Genomic DNA, 24,805 nt, shown 5'->3' with positions numbered 1-24,805 from the left:
CTGTTCTGTCCCATTGACGTGACTGGTACGCAGATTTTTGTTCCATTAATTTAAGGGCCATTGTAATTTTATTTTTCATTTTCCCTTTCTGCATGTCCAGTGGGATTATTAAAAGGTAATTATATCATACATTCCCTCCTGGGTCTTTTTTCCTCTTAACTTCTGTCAAGATTTCCCATAACCCTCCTGCACTGCTCCGGTTGTAGGAACAGTCCCTATTAATGCATTAAGGTATTCCCGTGTACTAAGTACAATTCAGCAGGAACAGCCCCCTAAGTTTGCCCATAGCCTGTACAGAGAGATACCATAAAACTATGGCACATAGGGATTCCCCTGTACTAAGCACAATTCAGCAGGAACAGCCCCCTAAGTTTGCTCATAGCCTGTACAGAGAGATACCATAAAACTATGGCACATAGGGATTCCCCTGTACTAAGCACAATTCAGCAGGAACAGCCCCCTAAGTTTGCTCATAGCCTGTACAGAGAGATACCATAAAACTATGGCACATAGGGATTCCCCTGTACTAAGCACAATTCAGCAGGAACAGCCCCCTAAGTTTGCTCATAGCCTGTACAGAGAGATACCATAAAACTATGGCACATAGGGATTCCCCTGCACTAAGCACAATTCAGCAGGAACAGCCTCCTAAGTTTGCTCATAGCCTGTACAGAGAGATACCATAAAACTATGGCACATAGGGATTCCCCTGTACTAAGCACAATTCAGCAGGAACAGCCCCCTAAGTTTGCCCATAGCCTGTACAGAGAGATACCATAAAACTATGGCACATAGGGATTCCCCTGTACTAAGCACAATTCAGCAGGAACAGCCCCCTAAGTTTGCTCATAGCCTGTACAGAGAGATACCATAAAACTATGGCACATAGGGATTCCCCTGTACTAAGCACAATTCAGCAGGAACAGCCCCCTAAGTTTGCTCATAGCCTGTACAGAGAGATACCATAAAACTATGGCACATAGGGATTCCCCTGTACTAAGCACAATTCAGCAGGAACAGCATGAGTTTGCTCATAGCCTGTACAGAGAGATACCATAAAACTATGGCACATAGGGATTCCCCTGTACTAAGCACAATTCAGCAGGAACAGCCCCCTAAGTTTGCTCATAGCCTGTACAGAGAGATACCATAAAACTATGGCACATAGGGATTCCCCTGTACTAAGCACAATTCAGCAGGAACAGCCCCCTAAGTTTGCTCATAGCCTGTACAGAGAGATACCATAAAACTATGTGCCTTTGATCTGTAGAGCCCACCATGCAATAACCAGTTTAATATGGTAAATTGAATTTCTGTGCTTTTCCCATATAACTTCTAGATAAAGGTGCTCCTGCCAGAGGGTTTGATAAGAGCCGTACGAGAATTCATAGCTGAGAAAATGGGGATGAAATATGTTCAGAGTGGGGGGGTGAATCTAAAGGAGACCCTGGAAGAATCCAATGCCAGCTGCCCCCTCATCTTTATCCTTTCCTCTGGTAGGTTGGACTGGGACTGGCAAACTAACTGGAGCGATAGGTGTTGGATTGGTGTAATGTATATTATTATATATATATATATACAGTATAGATAGAGAGAGAGGGAGTAACTTGATTATTTCAGAAACGGTACAGAATTTTGAATTCCTTATATTTAGAAAGTATCTTATTTCAGTGAGATGAGGCTCATATTAAATTTAGATTTTCGTCATAGTTCCCCTTTAAAGTATTTGTGTTATAGGCATCGACCCAGTGGGACAGCTGGAGCGGCTGGCGCTGGAGACCCGGGGGAGCACCCTACATTTGGACATGGTCTCTCTGGGCCGGGGTCAGGGGGCCAAGGCGGAGGAACTCATCCATAATGCGCTCAGGCTGAAGGGGAGATGGGTTTTCCTACAGAACTGCCACCTGGCTGCCTCCTTCATGCCGCGGCTCAGTGAGATTGTGGAGAAGTAAGTACCCGGGGGCACATTACCCGAGGGGACATTACCCAGGGGCACATTGCCCGAGGGGACATTACCCAGGGGCACATTGCCCGAGGGGACATTACCCAGGGGCACATTGCCCGAGGGGACATTACCCAGGGGCACATTACCCGAGGGGACATTACCCAGGGGCACATTACCCAGGGGACACATTACCCGGGGACACATTACCCGGGGGCACATTACCCGGGGGGACATTACCGGGGGGACATTACCCGGGGGCACATTACCCAGGGGGCACATTACCCTGGGGCACATTACCCAGGGGTACATTACCCAGGGGGCACATTACCCGGGGGCACATTACCCAGGGGACACATTACCCGGGGGCACATTACCCAGGGGACACATTACCCAGGGGCACATTACCCAGTGGCACATTACCCAGGGGCACATTACCCAGGGGCACATTACCCAGAGGCACATTACCCAGGGGACACATTACCCAGGGGCACATTACCCGGGAGCACATTACCCGGAGCACATTACCTGGGGCACATTACCCAGGGGGCACATTACCCGGGAGCACTTTACCCAGGGGACACATTACCCAGGGGGCACATTACCCAGGGGGCACATTACCCGGGGGCACATTACCTAGTGGACACATTTCTCAGGGACACTTTACCCAGGGGCACATTACCCAGGGGTACATTACCCAGGGAGCACATTACCCGGGAGCACATTACCCAGGGGACACATTACCCAGAGGGCACATTACCTGGGAGCACATTACCCAGGGGACACATTACCCAGAGGGCACATTACCCGGGAGCACATTACCCAGGGGCACATTACCCAGGGGGCACATTACCCAGGGGCACATTACCCGGGAGCACATTACCCAGGGGGCACATTACCCGGGAGCACATTACCCAGGGGGCACATTACCCAGAGGGCACATTACCCGGGAGCACATTACCCAGGGGGCACATTACCCAGAGGGCACATTACCCGGGAGCACATTACCCAGGGGGCACATTACCCGGGAGCACATTACCCAGGGGCACATTACCCGGGAGCACATTACCCAGGGGGCACATTACCCAGGGGCACATTACCCAGGGGGCACATTACCCGGGAGCACATTACCCAGGGGCACATTACCCGGGAGCACATTACCCAGGGGACACATTACCCAGGGGGCACATTACCCGGTAGCACATTACCCAGGGGACACATTACCCAGGGGGCACATTACCCAGGGGGCACATTACCCAGGGGGCACATTACCCGGGGGCACATTACCCAGGGGACACATTACCCAGGGGACACATTACCCAGGGGACACATTACCTGGGGGCACATTACCCGGGAGCACATTACCCGGGCACATTACCCAGGGGCACATTACCCAGGGGGCACATTACCCGGGAGCACATTACCCAGGGGACACATTACCCAGGGGACACTTTACCCAGGGGAACATTGCTCGGGGACACATTTCCTGGGACACATAACCCAGGGGTGGGGGTTTCTCAGCTGCTGCTAGTGTGTTGGCTGAAAGTGAAAGCAGCGCTATCTCACACGCCATACGCTCGCCGCTATCTGCCTGTGGTACAGCCCACTCCCACAAACCCAGAGCTACAGTGGAGCCCAGGATAAACTTACCCACCCACAGCCCATAGAGCCAAACAAATGTGCTGCTTCTGCCGTGTACCTGACATGATTGACAGTTAGTCCTGCCAATCACACAATGTGCTAATGCAGGATTGGGGCATGTAAAGGTGAACCAACCCCTTTAAAAAACCCAGTATCTATATACCATATTCATAGAAACTTTGCGATTGGTCTTCATTATTTATTTTTTTTTATATATAGTTTTTGAAATATTAGTCTTTCTCTTCTACATCTTTCCAGCTTTCAGATGGGGGTGGGGTCACTATTGTTACTTTTTATTACTTATCTTTCTGTTCAGGTCTCCTCCTATTCATATTCCAGTTTCTCATTCAAACCACTCCCTGGTTGCTAAGATAAACAAGACCCTAGCAACCAGATAGCCGCTGACATTCCAAACTGGAGAGTTGCTGAAGAAAAAGCTAAATAACTGAAATAATAAAGAATGAAGACCAATTGCAAATTGTCTCAGAATATCATTGTCTACATCATACTAAAAGCTAATTTAAAGGTGAAGTACCCCTTTAGTGCTGGGTGGGCTACACATTTGCCCTAAATGCCTCCACTCTGCTCCAAATGCTTTATTTTATTTAAAGTTGTAAATGATATAATTTCCAAATTTTTCCTATAATTTTTTCTTACAGACTTGCGCAGCAGAGCAGCACGGCCGACCCGCAGTTTAGATTGTGGCTGAGCTCCAAGCCTGACCCCTCCTTCCCCGTTCCCATCCTACAGAGGGGCTTCAAGGTGAGAACCAAAACCCATCAGTTAATAGAGCTTCTCCAGCAGAATCCTGCATTGTAATCTGTTTTTCCCATGGGGCTAGCCATATTCTTCATTTCCCAGGGTGCCACAGCCATGTGACCTGTGCTCTGATAAACTTCACTCACACTTTACTGCTGCGCTGCAAGTTGGAGTGATATCCCCCCCCCCCTCACCCCCAGCAGCCGATCAGCAGAACAATGGGAAGGGAGCAAGATAGCAGCTCCCAGTAGGTATCAGAATAGCACTCAATAGTAAGAAATCCAAGTCCGGCTTGGGACTCCTCCAGTTACATGGGAGTAGGAGAAACAATAGGTTAGCTGAAAGCAGTTCTAATGTGTAGCGCTGGCTGAAAGCTCAGACTCAGGCACACTTTACTGCTGCGCTGCAAGTTGGAGTGATATCCCATGCCCCACCTAGCGGTAGATATCAGAATAGCACTCAAAAGTAAAATACCCAAGTCCGGTTCATGACTCCTCCAGTTACACTGAGTAGGAGAAACCATAGCTTATCTGAGAGCAGTTCCATTGTGCAGTGCTGGCTCCATTTAACTGTCCTGTAATCCCACATAGTGACCTGCTGGGATTGTTTGAGATTATCAGATGCCTCAGAGATGATGAGATGGGATCAGAGACCCTTACGACCAACACTATCCAGATATACAGATAATAGGAATGTGGCACTAATCCTCTGCTTTACAGATGGCAGTTGAGCCACCACAGGGACTTAAGGGCAAGTTGCTGCAGACGTTTGACAGCAGTGGCACCGGGGCGATAACGGAGAGGATCTTTGAGAGAGACGACAGGGGGGCATCATGGAAGAAACTACTGTTCAGCCTTTGCTTCTTCAACGCCATCGTGAATGAAAGGAGAAAGTACGGGGCGCTGGGCTGGAACATCCTCTATGAGTTTACCCCCTCAGATCTGGAGGTTGGTGCACAAATATCTTCCCCCTTGTGCAGCGGAATGTTCCTCCCCTGCCTGTATGGGTTTATACTTGAACCGGCAGGGTGGCTTGGCTCTCTAGCGGTGCAGAAACTCCATCCATTCTGAGCCCTAGAGGTGCCGCTTCTGTGAGGGCTATAGCCAATAATATGGCAGCTATATATAGTATATATACAGTATAGCGCCACTGCCTCACTGTCAGTCTTTCCTGCTGGCGCCTCTGCTTTCAGCCGCCGCTGTAATGGCTGCCAGGGAGCTGCATTGGCCTCTCTGTTCTTGGCATAATCCTTTATCACCATATCATGCTTTGTGTGTGTAGGTGTCGGTGCAGATGCTGGGCGCGCTCATGGAGGGGCACAACGAGGTGCCATGGCAAGCGGTGCACTATCTGACTGGCGAAGTGGTGTATGGGGGACGAGTGACTGATCTGTGGGACCGCCGCTGTCTGCTGAGCATCCTGGATAAGTTCTACACCCCGGCCGTGCTGCAGGAGGGCCACTCCTTCTCCAGCTGTAAGGTAAGCACTGGTTTTACTGCTGCGCCAGGAATCCTGCTGCTACCGTGGCATTGGATAGAATGTATGCGCCAGGAATCCTGCTGCCCCCGTGGCATTGGATAGAATGTGGGAGCCAGGAATCCTGCTGCCACCGTGGCATTGGATAGAATGTATGCGCCAGGAATCCTGCTGCCACCGTGGCATTGGATAGAATGTATGCGCCAGGAATCCTGCTGCCCCCGTGGCATTGGATAGAATGTGTGCGCCAGGAATCCTGCTGCCCCCGTGGCATTGGATAGAATGTGGGAGCCAGGAATCCTGCTGCCACCGTGGCATTGGATAGAATGTATGCGCCAGGAATCCTGCTGCCTCCGTGGCATTGGATAGAATGTATGCACCAGGAATCCTGCTGCCCCCGTTGCATTGGATAGAATGTATGCGCCAGGAATCCTGCTGCCACCGTGGCATTGGATAGAAAGTATGCGCCAGGAATCCTGCTGCCCCCGTGGCATTGGATAGAATGTATGCGCCAGGAATCCTGCTGCCACCGTGGCATTGGATAGAAAGTATGCGCCAGGAATCCTGCTGCCCCCGTGGCATTGGATAGAATGTGTGCGCCAGGAATCCTGCTGCCACCGTGGCATTGGATAGAATGTGTGCTCCAGGAATCCTGCTGCCCCCATTGCATTGGATAGAATGTATACGCCAGGAATCCTGCTGCCCCCTTTGCATTGGATAGAATGTATGCGCCAGGAATCCTGCTGCCACCGTGGCATTGGATAGAATGTATGCGCCAGGAATCCTGCTGCCCCCATGGCATTGGATAGAATGTGTGCGCCAGGAATCCTGCTGCCCCCGTGGCATTGGATAGAATGTATGCGCCAGGAATCCTGCTGCCCCCGTGGCATTGGATAGAAAGTGTGCGCCAGGAATCCTGCTGCCACCGTGGCATTGGATAGAATGTTTGCGCCAGGAATCCTGCTGCCCCCGTTGCATTGGATAGAATGTATGCGCCAGGAATCCTGCTGCCCCCGTGGCATTGGATAGAAAGTATGCGCCAGGAATCCTGCTGCCACCGTGGCATTGGATAGAATGTATGCGCCAGGAATCCTGCTGCCCCCGTTGCATTGGATAGAATGTATGCGCCAGGAATCCTGCTGCCCCCGTGGCATTGGATAGAAAGTATGCGCCAGGAATCCTGCTGCCACCGTGGCATTGGATAGAAAGTATGCGCCAGGAATCCTGCTGCCCCCATTGCATTGGATAGAATGTATGCGCCAGGAATCCTGCTGCCACCGTGGCATTGGATAGAAAGTGTGCGCCAGGAATCCTGCTGCCCCCGTGGCATTGGATAGAATGTGTGCGCCAGGAATCCTGCTGCCACCGTGGCATTGGATAGAATGTGTGCGCCAGGAATCCTGCTGCCACCGTGGCATTGGATAGAATGTGTGCGCCAGGAATCCTGCTGCCACCGTGGCATTGGATAGAAAGTATGCGCCAGGAATCCTGCTGCCCCCGTGGCATTGGATAGAAAGTATGCGCCAGGAATCCTGCTGCCCCCGTGGCATTGGATAGAATGTGTGCGCCAGGAATCCTGCTGCCACCGTGGCATTGGATAGAATGTGTGCGCCAGGAATCCTGCTGCCCCCGTTGCATTGGATAGAATGTATGCGCCAGGAATCCTGCTGCCCCCATTGCATTGGATAGAATGTATGCGCCAGGAATCCTGCTGCCACCGTGGCATTGGATAGAAAGTATGCGCCAGGAATCCTGCTGCCACCGTGGCATTGGATAGAATGTGTGCGCCAGGAATCCTGCTGCCACCGTGGCATTGGATAGAATGTATGCGCCAGGAATCCTGCTGCCCCCATTGCATTGGATAGAATGTATGCGCCAGGAATCCTGCTGCCACCGTGGCATTGGATAGAAAGTATGCGCCAGGAATCCTGCTGCCACCGTGGCATTTCTTAGTGCAGCGGTACTCAACCTGTGGGTCGGGAGCCCTTTGGGGGTGGAACAATCCTTTCACAGGGGTTGCCCAAGACCATCGGAAAACACATATTTCCGATGGTCTTAGGAATCATTTTATGGTTGGGGGTCACCACAACATGAGGAACTGTATTAAAGGGTCGCGGCATTAGGAAGGTTGGGAACCACTGACAGAGTGTGTAGGAGATTGCGGGCAGAGATACCATGGTGGCTGCACCCCTGCAGGGTGATGTCTCGGTGTAACACACCTATGGGTGCCATTGCAGGTGTATCGCTCGCTGCCAGACGGGGCGACACTTGGGGAGTGCAGAGCTTACCTGGAGTTCCTCCCAGACACCGACTCCCCAGAAATCTTTGGGATGCACCCGAATGCAGAGAGAGCCAATCTCCAATCCCAGGCGCAGCTCTTACTCGACACTGTAACCATCATGCAATCTAGGATCAGCGTGGGACTCCTGCCCCATGGGTAAGTGCCGGCCCCCTAGCACACATCAGGCCACACCCCTACCAGCCATAAATGCCTGCCATCTCTTCCCACAGTGTAGTTCCCCTTTAATTTACCTCTGCAGATGAAGGAAGCCCCGCCTCTGTAATATAAAGTCCGCCCCCTCAATATCACAGAACCAGAATGTTATTGAGGCACAAGGAAACTGATACATATATACTGTATATCATAGGTCCCCTGCAGGGCCCCCTCCCAACCGCCCCACCCACCCTGCCTAATTGCCCCGTATCTGCTAATACAAGGGAGTGTGGGGCAGGGTTACTGGCTGCCATGTCCGGCCAACCAGGGGCATGTGAAACTGAGGTGACTCTGATCATGAATCAGCTACTGATCCTTCTGGTTGGTGATCACTACCATAGAGCTAGGGACAGGAAGTCAAGCAGCCAAACAGGAAGTCAAGCAGTCAGACAGGAAGGGTAATATAACCAGACTTATTACATTACATTTCCCAGAGCTGGGGAGGATGAGGCCCCCTCAGTGCTGCAGATCATCTCTAACATCCGTAACGCGTTACCACAGACAGTGGAGGGGAAACCCCCTGAGGGTGGAGCTGCCCAAGGAACCGACACCAACATGACCCTCAGTCTTCTGCTTTCTGACCCTCGCTGGGAGACCCTCGTCAGGGCAACTAAGGGTGAGAATGATAAATACTGTAGGGCGTCATAGAGACCGTGCTGACCATGCCAGCATAGCCCTATGGTTGGTTGAAGCTTTATCCCGCCCATGAGTAATGAAGAGACTGGATTCTCCTTTCTTTCCTCACAGGCTTTGATCCCCTCATTAACTCTGCGCTGCTCACAGTCCTGCGCCAGGAGACGGATCGCTTTAACCACCTGCTGTCGGTCATACACAGCTCCTTACATGCCTTGCAGCGGGCCATTAAAGGGGAAATAATCCTAACCAAACAGCTTGAGGAAGTTCAGATCTGTCTGGGGAACCTTAAAGTGCCGGCGCTATGGCAGGTCAGTGCCCCCCGCCCCATGTGTTTGTTCTGTAGGGGCATCAGGATATGGGGGAAGATCTATACTGAATCTCTCACTGGGTTTGGGCTGATACGGGCGTAAGTAATTATAACAAGGGGTTAAAGGGGGTAGTAATGGAAAATACTATTCTGTATCTGGGTTTATATGTTACAGCAACATTCCTATGAATCCTGCAAGCTGCTGGGCTCCTGGGTGGATGATCTTGTTCAGCGAGTCCGTTTTTTTGCTACATGGGCCAATCAGGTCGTCCGATCTATGATGGAAAGGTAAGGCGGGCGCAGCTATTGGCTTGTCTAATGCCAACGTGAGCACTAAAATAAAACTAAAATACTCATTCCGTGCAGGTTTCCCCAGCCGCCGACAAAGCGCATCAGTTCCAGGCCCGGTTCTTCCCAACCCGCAAACAGCCCCGTTCCGATTTCTCCAGCCGGGATGGAGCAGCCAACCAGCTTCTGGCTCTCTGCATTCTTTTTCCCACAAGGTAACGAGTCTGATAGTGATGAGTTTATTGGTTAAGCCTCAAAGAGCAAAAGTTTTTTGGCTGCCGGGGTCAGTGACCCCCATTTGAAAGCTGGAAAGAGTCAGAATCATTCAAAAACGATAAAAAATAAATAATGAAGACCAATTGAAAAGTTGTTTAGAAGTGGCCATTCTATAACATAGTAAAAGTTAACTTAAAGGTGACTTTAAACCTGTGCATTAAGTACAACTGTGATGCACAACGTCAACATGTAAATGCTAAACAGCCGTAGCCAATCACTGATCACTATAGGGGCCCTTGTTTGCACATGGCAAAGAAATGTCCTTCCACCATGGAGATGATATTATATAGCTGCCTAGCAACCAATAGGAACAGAGAGACTATTTTTTTGAAACCAGTCTGACTTTTCCCTGCACAGGATTCCTGACAGCAGTGCTGCAGAACCACGCCCGGATGAGGGGGCTGTCTGTGGATTCTCTCACTTTCCAGCACCGAGTCCAACATCCACCGGCTCCGGAGGCGACTGTAAACCAAGATATCATTGAGACTGCATTCAGCGTAAGTCGCCTTCTCAGCACGCGGGCAAGAGCCTGGCTGAATGATCAGTGATTGGCTGAATGATCAGTGACTGGCTGAAAGATCAGTGATTGGCTGTTGCTGCAGTGGGAGGGGTTCTTATTATATTGTGGCTACTTTGCAGCACAGTCAATTGGGTATGTAGCAGAGCAATAGGGCTAGGAGGTTACAGCTGGATACAAAGGAACCAATCAGAGAGCAGGTAAATGACAGCAGCCCAGAGTATGTGCTGGGAATCAGCAGAAAAGAAGATGGGGGGCTACTGGGGGCATATTTGGGGGCACAGATCTTCCCTGCTAAATGGCTGTGGGGCCTTGGGCTGGTACAGGAGCTCAGGGCATAAAGTCCTGTATTTCTATAATTCTTTGGTGAGGTTTGAACCACTGCTCATTCTGTGCAGAATGTAGAATATATAGTGAATAAAGTGCCCCCTATTGTAAAATATAAGGATATTAGAAGTCCCCGAGGAGTTCCTTATACTATATAGTGAATAAAGTACCCCCTATTGTAAAATATAAGGATATTAGAAGTCCCCGAGGAGTTCCTTATAATATATAGTGAATAAAGTGCCCCCTATTGTAACATATAGGGATATTATAAGCCCCCGAGGAGTTCCTTATAATATATAGTGAATAAAGTGCCCCCTATTGTAACATATAGGGATATTATAAGTCCCCAAGGAGTTCCTTATAATATATAGTGAATAAAGTGCCCCCTATTGTAACATATAGGGATATTATAAGCCCCCGAGGAGTTCCTTATAATATATAGTGAATAAAGTACCCCCTATTGTAACATATAGGGATATTATAAGCCCCTGAGGAGTTCCTTATAATATATAGTGAATAAAGTGCCCCCTATTGTAACATATAGGGATATTATAAGTCCCCAAGGAGTTCCTTATAATATATAGTGAATAAAGTGCCCCCTATTGTAACATATAGGAATATTATAAGCCCCCGAGGAGTTCCTTATAATATATAGTGAATAAAGTACCCCCTATTGTAACATATAGGGATATTATAAGCCCCTGAGGAGTTCCATGACCATATAAAAAAGATCAGCCTTGTGCTTTTATACAGGTTATGGAACTCCGAGGTGACTTCTAATATCTTTATATTTTACAACAGGGGGTACATTAGTGACAGAAATTACGTCACTAAGCACCGTTGTAAGGATATAATTTACAGTTTGGTCCCATAGAGAAATTCTATGTATATATGCACCATTACTTGGTCAGAAACGGGTTGTAGCTTTCCCAGCCTTGCTCCCTGGTCAGTACCAGAGTAATGGGGGTTCTAATACAAATATCATGTGATTAATGCTCCCGCAGGGTTGTTCCCCGCCCGAGGAAGGGATTCGAGTCTTCGGTCTGTTTTTGGACGGCGCTCAGTGGAACGGCGAGTCCCAGTGCCTGGAAGAAGCAGGACATTTGTGCCGATTTTATTCCCTGCCCCAGATCCATTTCATACCACGGATGGTAGGGCCTTTACTGCTGTGTGAATATGGATTCTGTATTAATGGTCACTAGCATGGCTGCCGGGGGGGGGCAGGCTCCTGTTATGGGCCAAGTCGTAGCATGGGACCTGGGCTATAGCCAAAAAGGAAACGACCAAGGTTGGAGCTGGGGGTCAGGTACAGACTAAGGGTTATACTAGGCCCTGGCATTTTCCAAGTACCCAGAGGCCCAAACAGCCCCCACTGAGCCAATAAACAGGGACTGCCTATGGCATCTTACAGCAGCCCCTCTGGGCCGGTCCCGCTCGTCTGTATGGCACCCCCGGCCATGCTTTTCCCGCTGATTACTGTTTCTCCTTTCCCCATAGATTACAGAGGATAAAGAAGGCGGATCAGACACTGAGAGCGAGGGGTACCAGTATCAGTGCCCCATTTACAGGACTTCCCAAAGGGCAGGGACATTATCCTCTACCGGTCTGTGCACGAACTTTGTAACTGCCGTCTCTCTGCCCACCCTGCTGCCAGCCGAGCACTGGGTCCGAAGAGGAGTCGCGCTTCTGTGCCAAATAAATGAATAAGAAATGAATAAGCCCGACGCCTTGCCCTAAATGAAAGCGTCGGTTCTCTAGTGGCGGTTATAGGGGCGCAATTGTACCAGCAAATAAACACGTTTCTGGCTGGCCATAGGCATGCTGGGAGTTACAGTTCAGCTCTTGGGGGGAAACATCATTTCTCCCAGTTTAGCCCAGTAATCTCACCCCTAATGCCAGTGTTGGAAGGGTGGGCCATCATCTTTAAAGGGCAACTATTAACCCTAAACACTTCTCATCAGAACCGACACCGAACGACCCGCTCCCCACAACTTGGTTTGAGGGACAAAAGTGGGGGTTCTGTATATCAGCCATGGGCGCCACAGAACATTGTGCCGTCACTCCCCTGGGGGTGGGGGGTAGTAGAACGCGTGAGAGTGGGCGCTGCGCAGGCAACAAATAGGTGCCGAACCCACTGGAAACAAAAAAGATAAAAATAAAGAATAGGAAACCACCTGCTAAGCAAATTGTAAGGAATTATTTTCATATTTGGGGGCGACTTTCAGTGCTGCTCCCTGTCCGGGGGTCTTTACCGGCTGATTTTCAGTGATAAATAGGGACACATCTTCCAGGTGAATACTGAACTTAATCCAAACTTGCATATGCAAATTAGTCAATGGAAGGGTTAAATACTTACTTCCATGTTCATGTGACCAACAGTCACGTGACTGCAAGGATTCTGATTGGCCAGGCACTTGGATTCAGCTGAGAAAGGCCAAATCTCAAACCAAATCCTGGATTCAGCGCCTCCCTAACGATAAAGACGTGAATCAGAGAAACCCCATGATCCCTGGGATAAAGACACTGACAGATTTTCTTTTTTATTCATTTTTAATGATTTTTTTCTTCTCTTATTTAAGCAAAACAAAATGACACTTTTCCGGTATAAAAAGGCGCCGCTCTGAGCGCCCGGAACCACATCCGTTCATAGAAGCGTAAAAGTCACCCATAAAATGTGCCGAATATTAAAAATGAACATTTCTCTCACAATGATAGAAAAACTATACAGGACATTGTCTAATAATGTTTCATTAAAGCAAATATTTCAGCAAAAGTTCAAGGGGAAGTCTGACCAAATAATGACTTTTTGTTGTTTAATGGAAGAAAATGCTCTTCCAGGCAACTGCCCAATGGAACATGGAGAATGTTATACTGGTGAGTAAATGTGACTGATACTGAGAGCTCTGTCCGTCTGTCTGTCCCCGTGTGTCTCCTCCTGGAAATCTCATCTCCCCCAGCCAATACTCCAGGTTCCCACAATGCATTGTTCATTACAGAACATGCAAGGCATTATGGGAAGTGGAGTTAGGCTGGGGGAGATCCGACTATGGGTGGGAGAGCAGAGGAGGAACAGTAAGAGACAATTAATAGAAATGACACATACACAATAACTGTAGAATCTTTATACCTATTATACACTGCTCATAATTCCATTTATTGCAGTATTTCCCCCTGTAACGTAAGGAAAGGCATGTGACATCACTGTATGAATTAATTCTCCTCGTCACTTCTGTGGGTACCTTATAAAATGGCAGTAAATTCCCTGCTAGGGGCCCTGTGAGTCCTACCCCCACCCGCTACATAGAGCATACAGAGGCAGATTTAGCAAAGTATTAGCCACAGTAAAAACCCGCTTTCTATTTAATTCTATGGTGTAGGACTCACGGGGTCGCCATTTTATCAGGTACCAACAGAAGTGACAAGGAGAATTGATAAAGATTAAAGGGGACAATAAGATACAAAATATGAACACAAACAGAAACTTCCCAATACACGTCCCTCTGCATTAATGTAACTGCCACTGGGAGCAGCGCCCGTCTGTCTCTATTGCATTCTGTTCCTTCACTCCCTGCAAACTTACCCCCATACTGACTGTCACTGCCCCCACAACTTGATATTTACCTCTCCTACCCATTAATACCCTGTTATGCCTCTCCCTGCTTCCATGCTGCTAACAAACAGGCTGCAGTTGTGTTCATAATATTGGCGCTGTATTTAATGCAATGGGTTCTGGGGGCATTAAACATGAAGTTGGCACAGGTTAGTGAGCTCGGGCAGTTAAAGGGGCTAAGCCCTAAGCGGAGTGGCCAGGGAGGAAGAGCAGGGGGGGGACATTAGCCTCGCTCTATTGCTCTATAGCTGAGGTAGGTTCCGCTCACAGACTGGATCATGATTGCTCAGACCCCATACACAGAATTTAATACAGAACATTTATGGTGCGTGTAATAGAAAAATACAGAATCTTAGAAATATGAATAAATCCTGAGCAGAATCCTCTCTCCCTGCACTCGAAAAGGAAACTCGGTCACCACAGAAAGCAATAAAAATGTGAATATATATTTACTGTGCTCTACGCCTACGTACAAAAATATGCTTTATCTGAGAATATTTACAAGTAAATGCAGTAAAGCCAATGTCTCCGAGCCCAAGAGCACTCATTAAAGCTTAGCAGATAGAAGGGATTCAGCACTCGATAGGCCGGCAGGTACTGGGCTTTACCCTGTATCCAAGGCAGAATATTTGGGATGGCAAAAGAAATACAATAAAGGGTAAATACACAGCGGCAGCAGCTGTCAGAGCGCTAAGCTGAGCTTGGGAAGCCCCCCCAGAGCCACACACGGGGCAGTTCTGCGCCAACAGGCCAGCGTGCCATTACCCATAAGCTGCTGCCCATTTATAGTGTAAGGCACCATTGTGGGCAAATGCAAACCACAGCATTAGCACTGTAATTACTTCTCACTCCACCCTCCCTTTATGTAAGTATATATATCTATATATCAATTCAATAATCATCCTCACCTTCCCAAGACAAACCCAAAATGCTTTTTTTTTTGGAGTTTAACTAGAAAACATTATTTGGTTTCCAATGCAATTCTCACCCCTCCTTATGCAAGAACAATCCTCACTGCTTATTGGTTAGCTGCCAACCTATTAGAGCACTTACAGGGCATCCTGTAGTTAATTGGAGCAGTCACAACCAGTATGTGGGGCCCAACGTGCTCTTGCCTGGGGCCCCCCATCTCAGTTACAAGCTCCAGCCCAGTCCGACCATGGCCACAACCCAAATAACCAGAGCAAACAGAAAGCAATGGGCCCCTCTGTATGGAACCAAGCTCGGTACCTGAGTTCAGCTGCTGCACAGGGAGAGTTGGGGTTCTGTGTATGCGGCTGCTCTAGGCCCGGTTGGGGGCCCCAATAGGTGGGAATTGGTTAGGAAATACTAAATAATGAATGGCAGGAAGTTGCTTTATATACATTTGATAAGTAAATAAAAAGTAAGGCCAACTGACCAGTTTGTCTGGGTTCCGCCGGAGCCAATTATCTCTACTAAAAACGGATTCCCCAATGAAGTTTATACCATGAAACGGAACTTTGAGCAAACGGCAAGCGTGGGCGTAAGATTTGCTAAATACCTTCTTTTAAATATATTTGCACTTAAAAATATATATTTTTTAAAAAAAAAGAATTTGTAAAAACATTATATACAGGTCGTTCTACACAGGTTTTGGGTAACCCCCCGGGGGGGCGGGGCCTACGGTGCGTCGGGCTAGTAAACATATGGGAGTAAGCGGTAGCGCACATGTTTGCAGTATTTGTCCCAGTCCGGCCCGTACTTCTCCCTGCATCTCTGCTCGTCCCTGGCTACTCGGTCCAGGAGAATAAGTATCAGGAAGATCGCGTAGAAATAGGGCACCATGTTATTAAAGCCTAGAACACAAAGGAGAACAAACGTGTTAAAGGGAAAGTAACGTTTATTTTATCAACACAGCTCACCTGTAAGTTGTACAGTTGCACAATGAACATGAAAAACCTGGATGATGGCAGCAATAGGGGCGCTCACTAAAGGGCAAGTCAACCCAAAAACAAAATAATTTCCTAATAAAAGAAAACATAATTCTTAGCAACTTTGCAATATACATTCATTACACATTTGTTATGGTTTTTATGTCATTTGTATATAATTTACAGTTGGGTCATTTCCCTATGGGACCAAACTGTAAATTATATCCTTATGAAAGTGATGTCATCAGTTATAATCGGAGCTTAGTGATGTCATTTCTGTCACATGACTCACTGAAACTTGTATATAAAGGGAGCTCCTCTGTGACTTATAATATCCATATATTTTACAATAGGGGGTACTATATACTGTATATACTCGAGTTTAAGCCGGGTTTTCCAGCACTCAAAATGTGCTAAAAAAGAAATCCTCGGCTTATACTCGAGTCAAGCTGGATTACTTGTCTTACCTGCACATACGTCGGCCGAGCATGAACGAAGGTTGCGCCCCATGCGGCGCCCGAGCGTGCGAGGGAGGGGGGTGTGGTGCGCGACCTTCGTTCATGCTCGACCGACGGGCGCAGCGCGACGGATGTGCAGGTAGGGTGCGCCATTTTATGTTGCACATAAAGCTCACAGTATACATTTCCCTTTGCCTTTTTTATTCTAACTACTCCCACCGATTACCCAGCGATGTAAGTGATCTGCCAAGGCAGTTCATTTGGAGTTTCCAGGAGCTGGTCGATGGCATAAGAAACTTCTCCCAGTCTCTGCTGATCGGGGAGGGTGGATTTGGCTGTGTGTATAAAGTGACCATGCGGAACACTGAGTATGCAGTCAAGCGGCTGAAGCAGGTGTGGTTCCTTTGGGACTGGCTACTGGGTCTCTCTCATTTCCCATCATCTGACCCACAGGATATTGTTGTGTTTTTATCTAACAGAATTTGTTTAATGATAGCCCACCTGGGGTGAGGTGGAGCTGAATACTGACAAAGCCAAGCAACACTCTGTAAAAGTCAAGGGCTGAGTTCCCCGTTAGTAATGTGTTGGCAGTGCAGCCCTTATTTTATAGCAGTGTGGCAGCATTCATAGAGAGATAAATACTTAACTACTACACTTGTGGTGGCCCAAGTGTAGCACACTGCTGTTATGCATTCTGCAGCATTATTACTCCAGCGGGGATGGCATAACATACAGTTATGGCAACATATCCTAACAGGGCAAAACTGTGCAGGACTATCATTACCTAGACACTACAAAAATGAAATGAGATATTAACCTGTACAACCTTGCATATGGTTATCTTATGTTGGATGCGCCTCATTTTCTAGCCCACACCTTGTGTTTATTAATATGGTAGTCATGTAAGCACTTGTGAGTGTCCTTTTATTAAATAATTTGATTACTGAAACTTAACAGTAGCGGCTGCATTTCCCACCCTAGGCTTATACTCGTGTCAATACATTTTTCCAGTTTTCTTAGGTAAAATTAGGTACCTCAGCTTATATTCAGATCGGCTTATACTCGAGTATATACGGTATATATATATATATACCGTATATACTCGAGTATAAGCCGATCTGAATATACATATAGATATACACACACACAGTATATATTGCTATTAAAGGCAGTGTTTATCCTTTTTTATTCCCTGCCCTAATGACTCTGGCTTTTGAAACAATGTAATAGCAAATTTAGAGAGTCTGACTTTTGCAACAATTGTTAATACACTCATTTTGGAAAGTTTATGTTTTCTTTATTTAGACAAAAAAAATATTTTTTGGGTTGACTTGTCCTTGAAACAGGAGATGATATTGCTTTATACAGGGAAAATACTCAGAATGTCTCTGTTCCACTAGTTAAGTTTTAAATGCTACACTAGGCCAATCGAATCCAAGCAGACTCGCTGCTATTGGTTGCCGGTATTTGCCCCACATTATTTCACATTCCTGTTATTGAGACATTTTTAGCTGCAGTCAGTTTCCCCTTTGAAAGGAACCCGGCGCTGGCTACTCACCGCAGGGCAAACACCAGGCCACGCCCATGATTATGTCGCCCAAATAATTAGGGCGGCGGACAAATCCCCACCAACCAGAGATCAGGAGTTTGCTTCCGGCCGAGGTCGGGAGAGTTTTCAGATCTGGGGAGGAAGGAAAATAACAGCAGTGAGGGAGCGGCCGGGAGGGACTGTCGGAGTCACAGTTACAGTACAACTGTCACAGCCTTACGGGAAAACCTCGGATCATCTGGATTCTGCCTGAAGGCCGACTTCTGACTATTGGCTCCTCGGTAAATGATAAAACCCAGAACTGGTGGAAAGAAGGAAAATGCATTGAATAAAGCAGAGAAATCCCCGAGGGAGAATACTGATGACTAATAGCGCAGGTAGGGCGGAGCTTAAACATAACAAACCCCCGGCCCCAATACGGATACACGGCTGCTCACAGCTTTACCCATAAGCACAGCACAAGTTTATTAGGGAATAATAACGCCCATCAAAGAACCTAAAATCCCAGCGCGCAAATAGGTTTAGGCGCAAAGAATCTGGACTTACGGTTCAAGGCCACAATGGCGCAGGCTGCCTGCCACGGCAAATCCACAGGATTGTTCACCAAGTAATAAGCCTGTAAGGAGTACGTGAATGGGAGGATTGCCGCACTTCCAAACGCCAACAAGAAACCAAATCCATCACGAGTGATATCCGGTGACATTAAAAAGTATTCCTGTAAAAAAAAAAAAAAGACAAGTTACTTTTTTTTTTTTAAAGGAGATTTTGTGTAGTCTGTGGTCGCTCGGGGCCACAGGAACATGGGGGTATAGCTGGCTGTAAACTGTCATTCCCTGATTCAGGTGGAAAGCTGAAATCTCCTTGGGAAGGAACCATGGTGCCATGCCCCCCCCCCCCATGGGAGTGAAATGTAAGGAAGGGGCCACATAAGTCCACTAGGTGCCTACCAGCCTGTTCCAGTGTTCAACTCTAGGGAAGAATCTCTATATTATGTGAAAATAATTTGTACTGCAAATCATATTGAGTAAATGTGTCGCCCAACTCCTCGCCCATGGACTTTAGTCTGCCTGGGGATAGGTACAGCCGGTGTGTAACTTTATACAGGTATGGGATCTGTTATCCAGAAACCCCTCATGCAGAAAGTTCCAAATTACGGAAAGTTCATCTCCCATAGACTCCATTATAAGCAAATAATTCTAATTTTTCAAAGTGATTCCCTTTTCTCTGTAATAATAAAACAGTACCTGTACTTGATCCCAACTAAGATATAATTACCCCTTATTGGGGGCAGAACAGCCCTATTGGGTTTATTTAATGGTTAAATGATTCCCTTTTCTCTGTAATAATAAAACAGTACCTGTACTTGATCCCAACTAAGATATAATTACCCCTTATTGGGGGCAGAACAGCCCTATTGGGTTTATTTAATGGTTAAATGATTCCCTTTTCTCTGTAATAATAAAACAGTACCTGTACTTGATCCCAACTAAGATATAATTACCCCTTATTGGGGCAGAACAGCCCTATTGGGTTTATTTAATGGTTAAATGATTCCCTTTTCTCTGTAATAATAAAACAGTACCTGTACTTGATCCCAACTAAGATATAATTACCCCTTATTGGGGCAGAACAGTCCTATTGGGTTTATTTCATGGTTAAATGATTCCGTTTTCTCTGTAATAATAAAACAGTACCTGTACTTGATCCCAACTAAGATATAATTACCCCTTATTGGGGCAGAACAGTCCTATTGGGTTTATTTCATGGTTAAATGATTCCCTTTTCTCTGTAATAATAAAACAGTACCTGTACTTGATCCCAACTAAGATATAATTACCCCTTATTGGGGGCAGAACAGCCCTATTGGGTTTATTTCATGGTTAAATGATTCCCTTTTCTCTGTAATAATAAAACAGTACCTGTACTTGATCCCAACTAAGATATAATTACCCCTTATTGGGGGCAGAACAATCCTATTGGGTTTATTTCATGGTTAAATGATTCCCTTTTCTCTGTAATAATAAAACAGTACCTGTACTTGATCCCAACTAAGATATAATTACCCCTTATTGGGGGCAGAACAGCCCTATTGGGTTTATTTAATGGTTAAATGATTCCCTTTTCTCTGTAATAATAAAACAGTACCTGTACTTGATCCCAACTAAGATATAATTACCCCTTATTGGGGGCAGAACAGCCCTATTGGGTTTATTTCATGGTTAAATGATTCCCTTTTCTCTGTAATAATAAAACAGTACCTGTACTTGATCCCAACTAAGATATAATTACCCCTTATTGGGGGCAGAACAGCCCTATTGGGTTTATTTCATGGTTAAATGATTCCCTTTTCTCTGTAATAATAAAACAGTACCTGTACTTGATCCCAACTAAGATATAATTACCCCTTATTGGGGGCAGAACAATCCTATTGGGTTTATTTCATGGTTAAATGATTCCCTTTTCTCTGTAATAATAAAACAGTACCTGTACTTGATCCCAACTAAGATATAATTACCCCTTATTGGGGGCAGAACAATCCTATTGGGTTTATTTCATGGTTAAATGATTCCCTTTTCTCTGTAATAATAAAACAGTACCTGTACTTGATCCCAACTAAGATATAATTACCCCTTATTGGGGGCAGAGCAGCCCTATTGGGTTTATTTCATGGTTAAATGATTCCCTTTTCTCTGTAATAATAAAACAGTACCTGTACTTGATCCCAACTAAGATATAATTACCCCTTATTGGGGCAGAACAGCCCTATTGGGTTTATCAATTTTTAAATGATTTTTAGTAGACTTAAGGAATGGAGATCCAAATAATGGAAAGACTCCTTATCCAGAAAAAGGTCCTGAGCATTCTGGATAACAGGTCCCATACCTGTACTGCAATTATTGGTCTCTGACTTTACCTCTCTTTATGTGAACATATTCCCTTTTACTTTCCCACAAATCAGCTTTGGACTAAAATAATTACCAAATTCCAGAAACCATCGAGCACGTAGAGCAGCTGCAAACTGTTCACCAATATCATCGATAGGGACGGCTCATCCCGACCTTGTACTTCCATTTCAGCAAAGAGCATGACTGCGTTAATAAGAACCTGGGGAGAGAGATGGGGGAGGCTTCATAACATTCCTATACAGGGATTAATGGGGTATACGGGGGACTTCATTGCCGTCTCTGTCTCTCTCTTATATAAGGGTGTCACATGATTCCAAACTGTACAACTCCATCTGATCAACAGATCTGCCCCGACCCACAAATGTAGCCTTGATATTAAATTATAAGTGTTCCATTGGTCTCCAAGCCGGGCCCTTACTATGAATGCAAACTTATTATACTTGTCTGTCTAATGTGTCTGTCTGTTCCCCCACAACAGTGCCACACTTGGTACATCCTCCTACAGCGACATCACCCCCAAATAAAGAAACCAAAGAAAATGGCCGACATTAAACTTACCCAGCTGATTAATGCAAGCTGAAACATAAAGAAAGTTTTGAGGTCAAGATTTCCGATCCGTGGGTTTATCTCTCGGCCCATGAAGAATTTATAGATGAAGCTCCCTAAAGAAAATATTAGTGCGCATTATGTGACATAAACGGTGTCAGGGGATAGGATGACTATAAACATGAAATATCATGTTTCAATAACATCAACAATATATATATATAGTTTGGTCATTTCCCTATGGGACAAAACTGTAACTTATACCCTTATAAATGGTGCTTAGTGATGTCATCAGTTATAATCGGAGCTTAGTGATGTCATTTCTGTCCCATGATTCACTAAAACTTGTACATTATAATAAATAAAGTACCCCCTTGTTGTAAAATATGAGGCTATTACAAGTCACCGAGGAGTTCCATGACCTGTATAAAAGCACAAGGCCGCTCCTCGGGGGCTTATAATATCCCTATATGTTACAATAGGGGGCACTTTATTCACTATATATTATAAGGAACTCCTCGGGGGCTTATAATATCCCTATATGTTACAATAGGGGGTACTTTATTCACTATATATTAGAAGGAACTCCTCGGGGGCTTATAATATCCCTATATGTTACAATAGGGGGTACTTTATTCACTATATATTAGAAGGAACTCCTCGGGGGCTTATAATATCCCTATATGTTACAATAGGGGTCACTTTATTCAGTATATATTATAAGGAACCCCTCGGGGGCTTATAATATCCCTATATGTTACAATAGGGGTCACTTTATTCACTATATATTATAAGGAATTCCTCGGGGGCTTATAATATCCCTATATGTTACAATAGGGGGCACTTTATTCACTATATATTATAAGGAATTCCTCGGGGGCTTATAATATCCCTATATGTTACAATAGGGGGTACTTTATTCACTATATATTATAAGGAACCCCTCGGGGACTTATAATATCCCTATATGTTACAATAGGGGTCACTTTATTCACTATATATTATAAGGAATTCCTCGGGGGCTTATAATATCCCTATATGTTACAATAGGGGGCACTTTATTCACTATATATTATAAGGAATTCCTCGGGGGCTTATAATATCCCTATATGTTACAATAGGGGGTACTTTATTCACTATATATTATAAGGAACCCCTCGGGGACTTATAATATCCCTATATGTTACAATAGGGGGCACTTTATTCACGATATATTATAAGGAACCCCTCGGGGACTTATAATATCCCTATATGTTACAATAGGGGGCACTTTATTCACGATATATTATAAGGAACCCCTCGGGGGCTTATAATATCCCTATATGTTACAATAGGGGGCACTTTATTCAATATATATTATAAGGAACTCCTCGGGGACTTATAATATCCCTATATGTTACAATAGGGGGTACTTTATTCACTATATATTATAAGGAACTCCTCGGGGACTTATAATATCCCTATATGTTACAATAGGGGGCACTTTATTCACTATATATTATAAGGAACTCCTCGGGGGCTTATAATATCCCTATATGTTACAATAGGGGGTACTTTATTCACTATATAAACATTCTAATTGGTAGAGAATTTGCAAACAAACCTGAATTTGCTGTCCAAGAAAGCTCCTCATTGGGGACCCTATAGGACCGCACATAAAGATAAACGCTGAACAGAAGAGAAAACAATGTGGCAGAAGCTGCAAACTGAAGATAATGCTCATATACATAAAGGATGTTGATCTTGTAATAATACATCATGGCCGCCGCTGTCGCTGCAGTCAGAAAGAACACATGGATTCCTAAAAGGTGGAGGGGAATAAAATAAACACTTTATCCACCATTCAAAATATAACAAAATGTCAGCAGAAAGTATAAATATAACCTATAATATGGCAAACACTCCAATACTCGCAATCTGTTCAAGAATAAATGGTGAAATTCCCACAAAAAAACTCAATAAGTAAAAGCTGCAAAGTTTCTATAGAAGTCAATGGGAACCAGTGAGAAGGGGAAATAAATGAAAAAGAAACAAACCGTTCATACGATACTTCAGCCTGCTCCCGTTTCCAAGCTGTACGCCATCTACAACCTGAACAAAGAATTTACCTTGTATTAGTATCCAACAGGCAACACTACAATCCATGCTGAGTAGGTTGGAATATTAATGTTAATAGGCCTAAAGGGGTTGTTTATCTTTAAATTAAATTGTATGACACAGACACCTATATCCTAAGACAATTTGCAGTCTTAAAAAATAAAAATTGTAGTTACTTTGCTTTTTGTTCAGCAGCTATCTGGTTGCTAGGGTCTTGTTTACCTTAGTAACCAGGCAGTGGCTTGAATGAGAGACAGGAATATCACTAGGAAAGGGGCTGAATATAAAGATAAGGAATAAAGTTTTTTGCCTGCCAGGGTCAGTGAGCCCCATTTGAAAGCAGGAAAGATGTAGAAAAGAAAGGAAAATCATTAAAAAAAACAATAAAAAAATAAATAATGAAGACCAATTGCAAAGTTGCTAGGAATAGGATATTCTATAACATACTAAAAACTAAGATGAACCACCCATGTAATTAAAGTGATACCGACTACTCTTCAGAATATAAATGTACAGTAAAAGTTACCAATAGAACATAAAAGTACTTGTTACTGGAATAGTTTGATCACCAATAGGAAACAATGAAATTCAACTGTTTTTACCCGGTGACCAAAAAGCCAGTGAGGGAATTCCTGATAAATGAGCAAAACCGTTGAGAAGTATTAATATACGTGACACTTCCTGCTGGGAAAACTCTAAGAAAATGCAACTCCAATTTGGCCTCCGATATATCTCCCTTTGTACAGAGCAGAGGGGAAATTACCAAAAAATAAACCCACACGTTTCTTTTATTTCCATGTATTTAAGCCTTTTCTGTACCTTTCCAAGTGGCAGAATTGCAAGGGATGCTTGTAGCAATATCCACAGAACAAAGAATCCAAACACTTGAGCGTCCAGAAGTTCCAGAGACGGATAGACGGAGGCGCTGTGCGGCCCACAGGCCACTAGGAGGCAGTACAGGAGAGCCGGGAAGCAGATCATAAATAGGAGGCAGCCTGGAAGGCACAAATACAATAGTAAGCGACAGAGAAAGCACTGTAACAGGAACCTGTTGGGGAGTAAATTCCCCATAAACACCACTGTG

General features: G+C 45.5%; 2 protein-coding genes across 5 annotated transcripts in view; one reads left to right on the top strand and one right to left on the bottom strand.

The window, feature by feature from the left end:
* Nucleotides 1-13,439, top strand: part of dnah14 (dynein axonemal heavy chain 14) — a 144,187-nt gene extending 130,748 nt beyond the window's left edge. The window contains exons 74-86 of one of the 2 annotated variants that reach the window (XM_031902515.1): nucleotides 1,340-1,496; nucleotides 1,738-1,948; nucleotides 4,243-4,345; nucleotides 5,062-5,289; nucleotides 5,624-5,821; nucleotides 8,056-8,255; nucleotides 8,747-8,928; nucleotides 9,060-9,256; nucleotides 9,431-9,543; nucleotides 9,622-9,758; nucleotides 10,177-10,316; nucleotides 11,668-11,814; nucleotides 12,161-13,439. In XM_031902515.1, coding sequence (XP_031758375.1) covers nucleotides 1,340-1,496; nucleotides 1,738-1,948; nucleotides 4,243-4,345; nucleotides 5,062-5,289; nucleotides 5,624-5,821; nucleotides 8,056-8,255; nucleotides 8,747-8,928; nucleotides 9,060-9,256; nucleotides 9,431-9,543; nucleotides 9,622-9,758; nucleotides 10,177-10,316; nucleotides 11,668-11,814; nucleotides 12,161-12,370 — 2,223 coding nt within the window. In that variant the 3' untranslated portion in view covers nucleotides 12,371-13,439. The remainder of the gene's footprint in view (nucleotides 1-1,339; nucleotides 1,497-1,737; nucleotides 1,949-4,242; nucleotides 4,346-5,061; nucleotides 5,290-5,623; nucleotides 5,822-8,055; nucleotides 8,256-8,746; nucleotides 8,929-9,059; nucleotides 9,257-9,430; nucleotides 9,544-9,621; nucleotides 9,759-10,176; nucleotides 10,317-11,667; nucleotides 11,815-12,160) is intronic. The other variant, XM_018093963.2, reaches the window with a different exon arrangement.
* Nucleotides 13,195-24,805, bottom strand: part of lbr (lamin B receptor) — a 36,262-nt gene continuing 24,651 nt past the window's right edge. For all 3 annotated transcript variants that reach the window (XM_031901531.1, XM_031901530.1, XM_031901532.1), the window contains exons 16-24: nucleotides 24,541-24,716; nucleotides 23,661-23,715; nucleotides 23,228-23,425; nucleotides 21,637-21,740; nucleotides 21,152-21,277; nucleotides 18,719-18,887; nucleotides 18,393-18,473; nucleotides 18,182-18,304; nucleotides 13,195-16,090 (exon numbers count right to left, since the gene is read on the bottom strand). In XM_031901531.1, coding sequence (XP_031757391.1) covers nucleotides 15,930-16,090; nucleotides 18,182-18,304; nucleotides 18,393-18,473; nucleotides 18,719-18,887; nucleotides 21,152-21,277; nucleotides 21,637-21,740; nucleotides 23,228-23,425; nucleotides 23,661-23,715; nucleotides 24,541-24,716 — 1,193 coding nt within the window. In that variant the 3' untranslated portion in view covers nucleotides 13,195-15,929. The remainder of the gene's footprint in view (nucleotides 16,091-18,181; nucleotides 18,305-18,392; nucleotides 18,474-18,718; nucleotides 18,888-21,151; nucleotides 21,278-21,636; nucleotides 21,741-23,227; nucleotides 23,426-23,660; nucleotides 23,716-24,540; nucleotides 24,717-24,805) is intronic.

Source organism: Xenopus tropicalis, chromosome 5 (assembly GCF_000004195.4).
Source record: "Xenopus tropicalis strain Nigerian chromosome 5, UCB_Xtro_10.0, whole genome shotgun sequence".
Lineage (NCBI taxonomy): Eukaryota > Metazoa > Chordata > Amphibia > Anura > Pipidae > Xenopus > Xenopus tropicalis.
The sequence above is the reverse complement of the archived record's forward strand: the minus strand, read 5'-3'. Positions and strand labels throughout refer to the sequence as shown.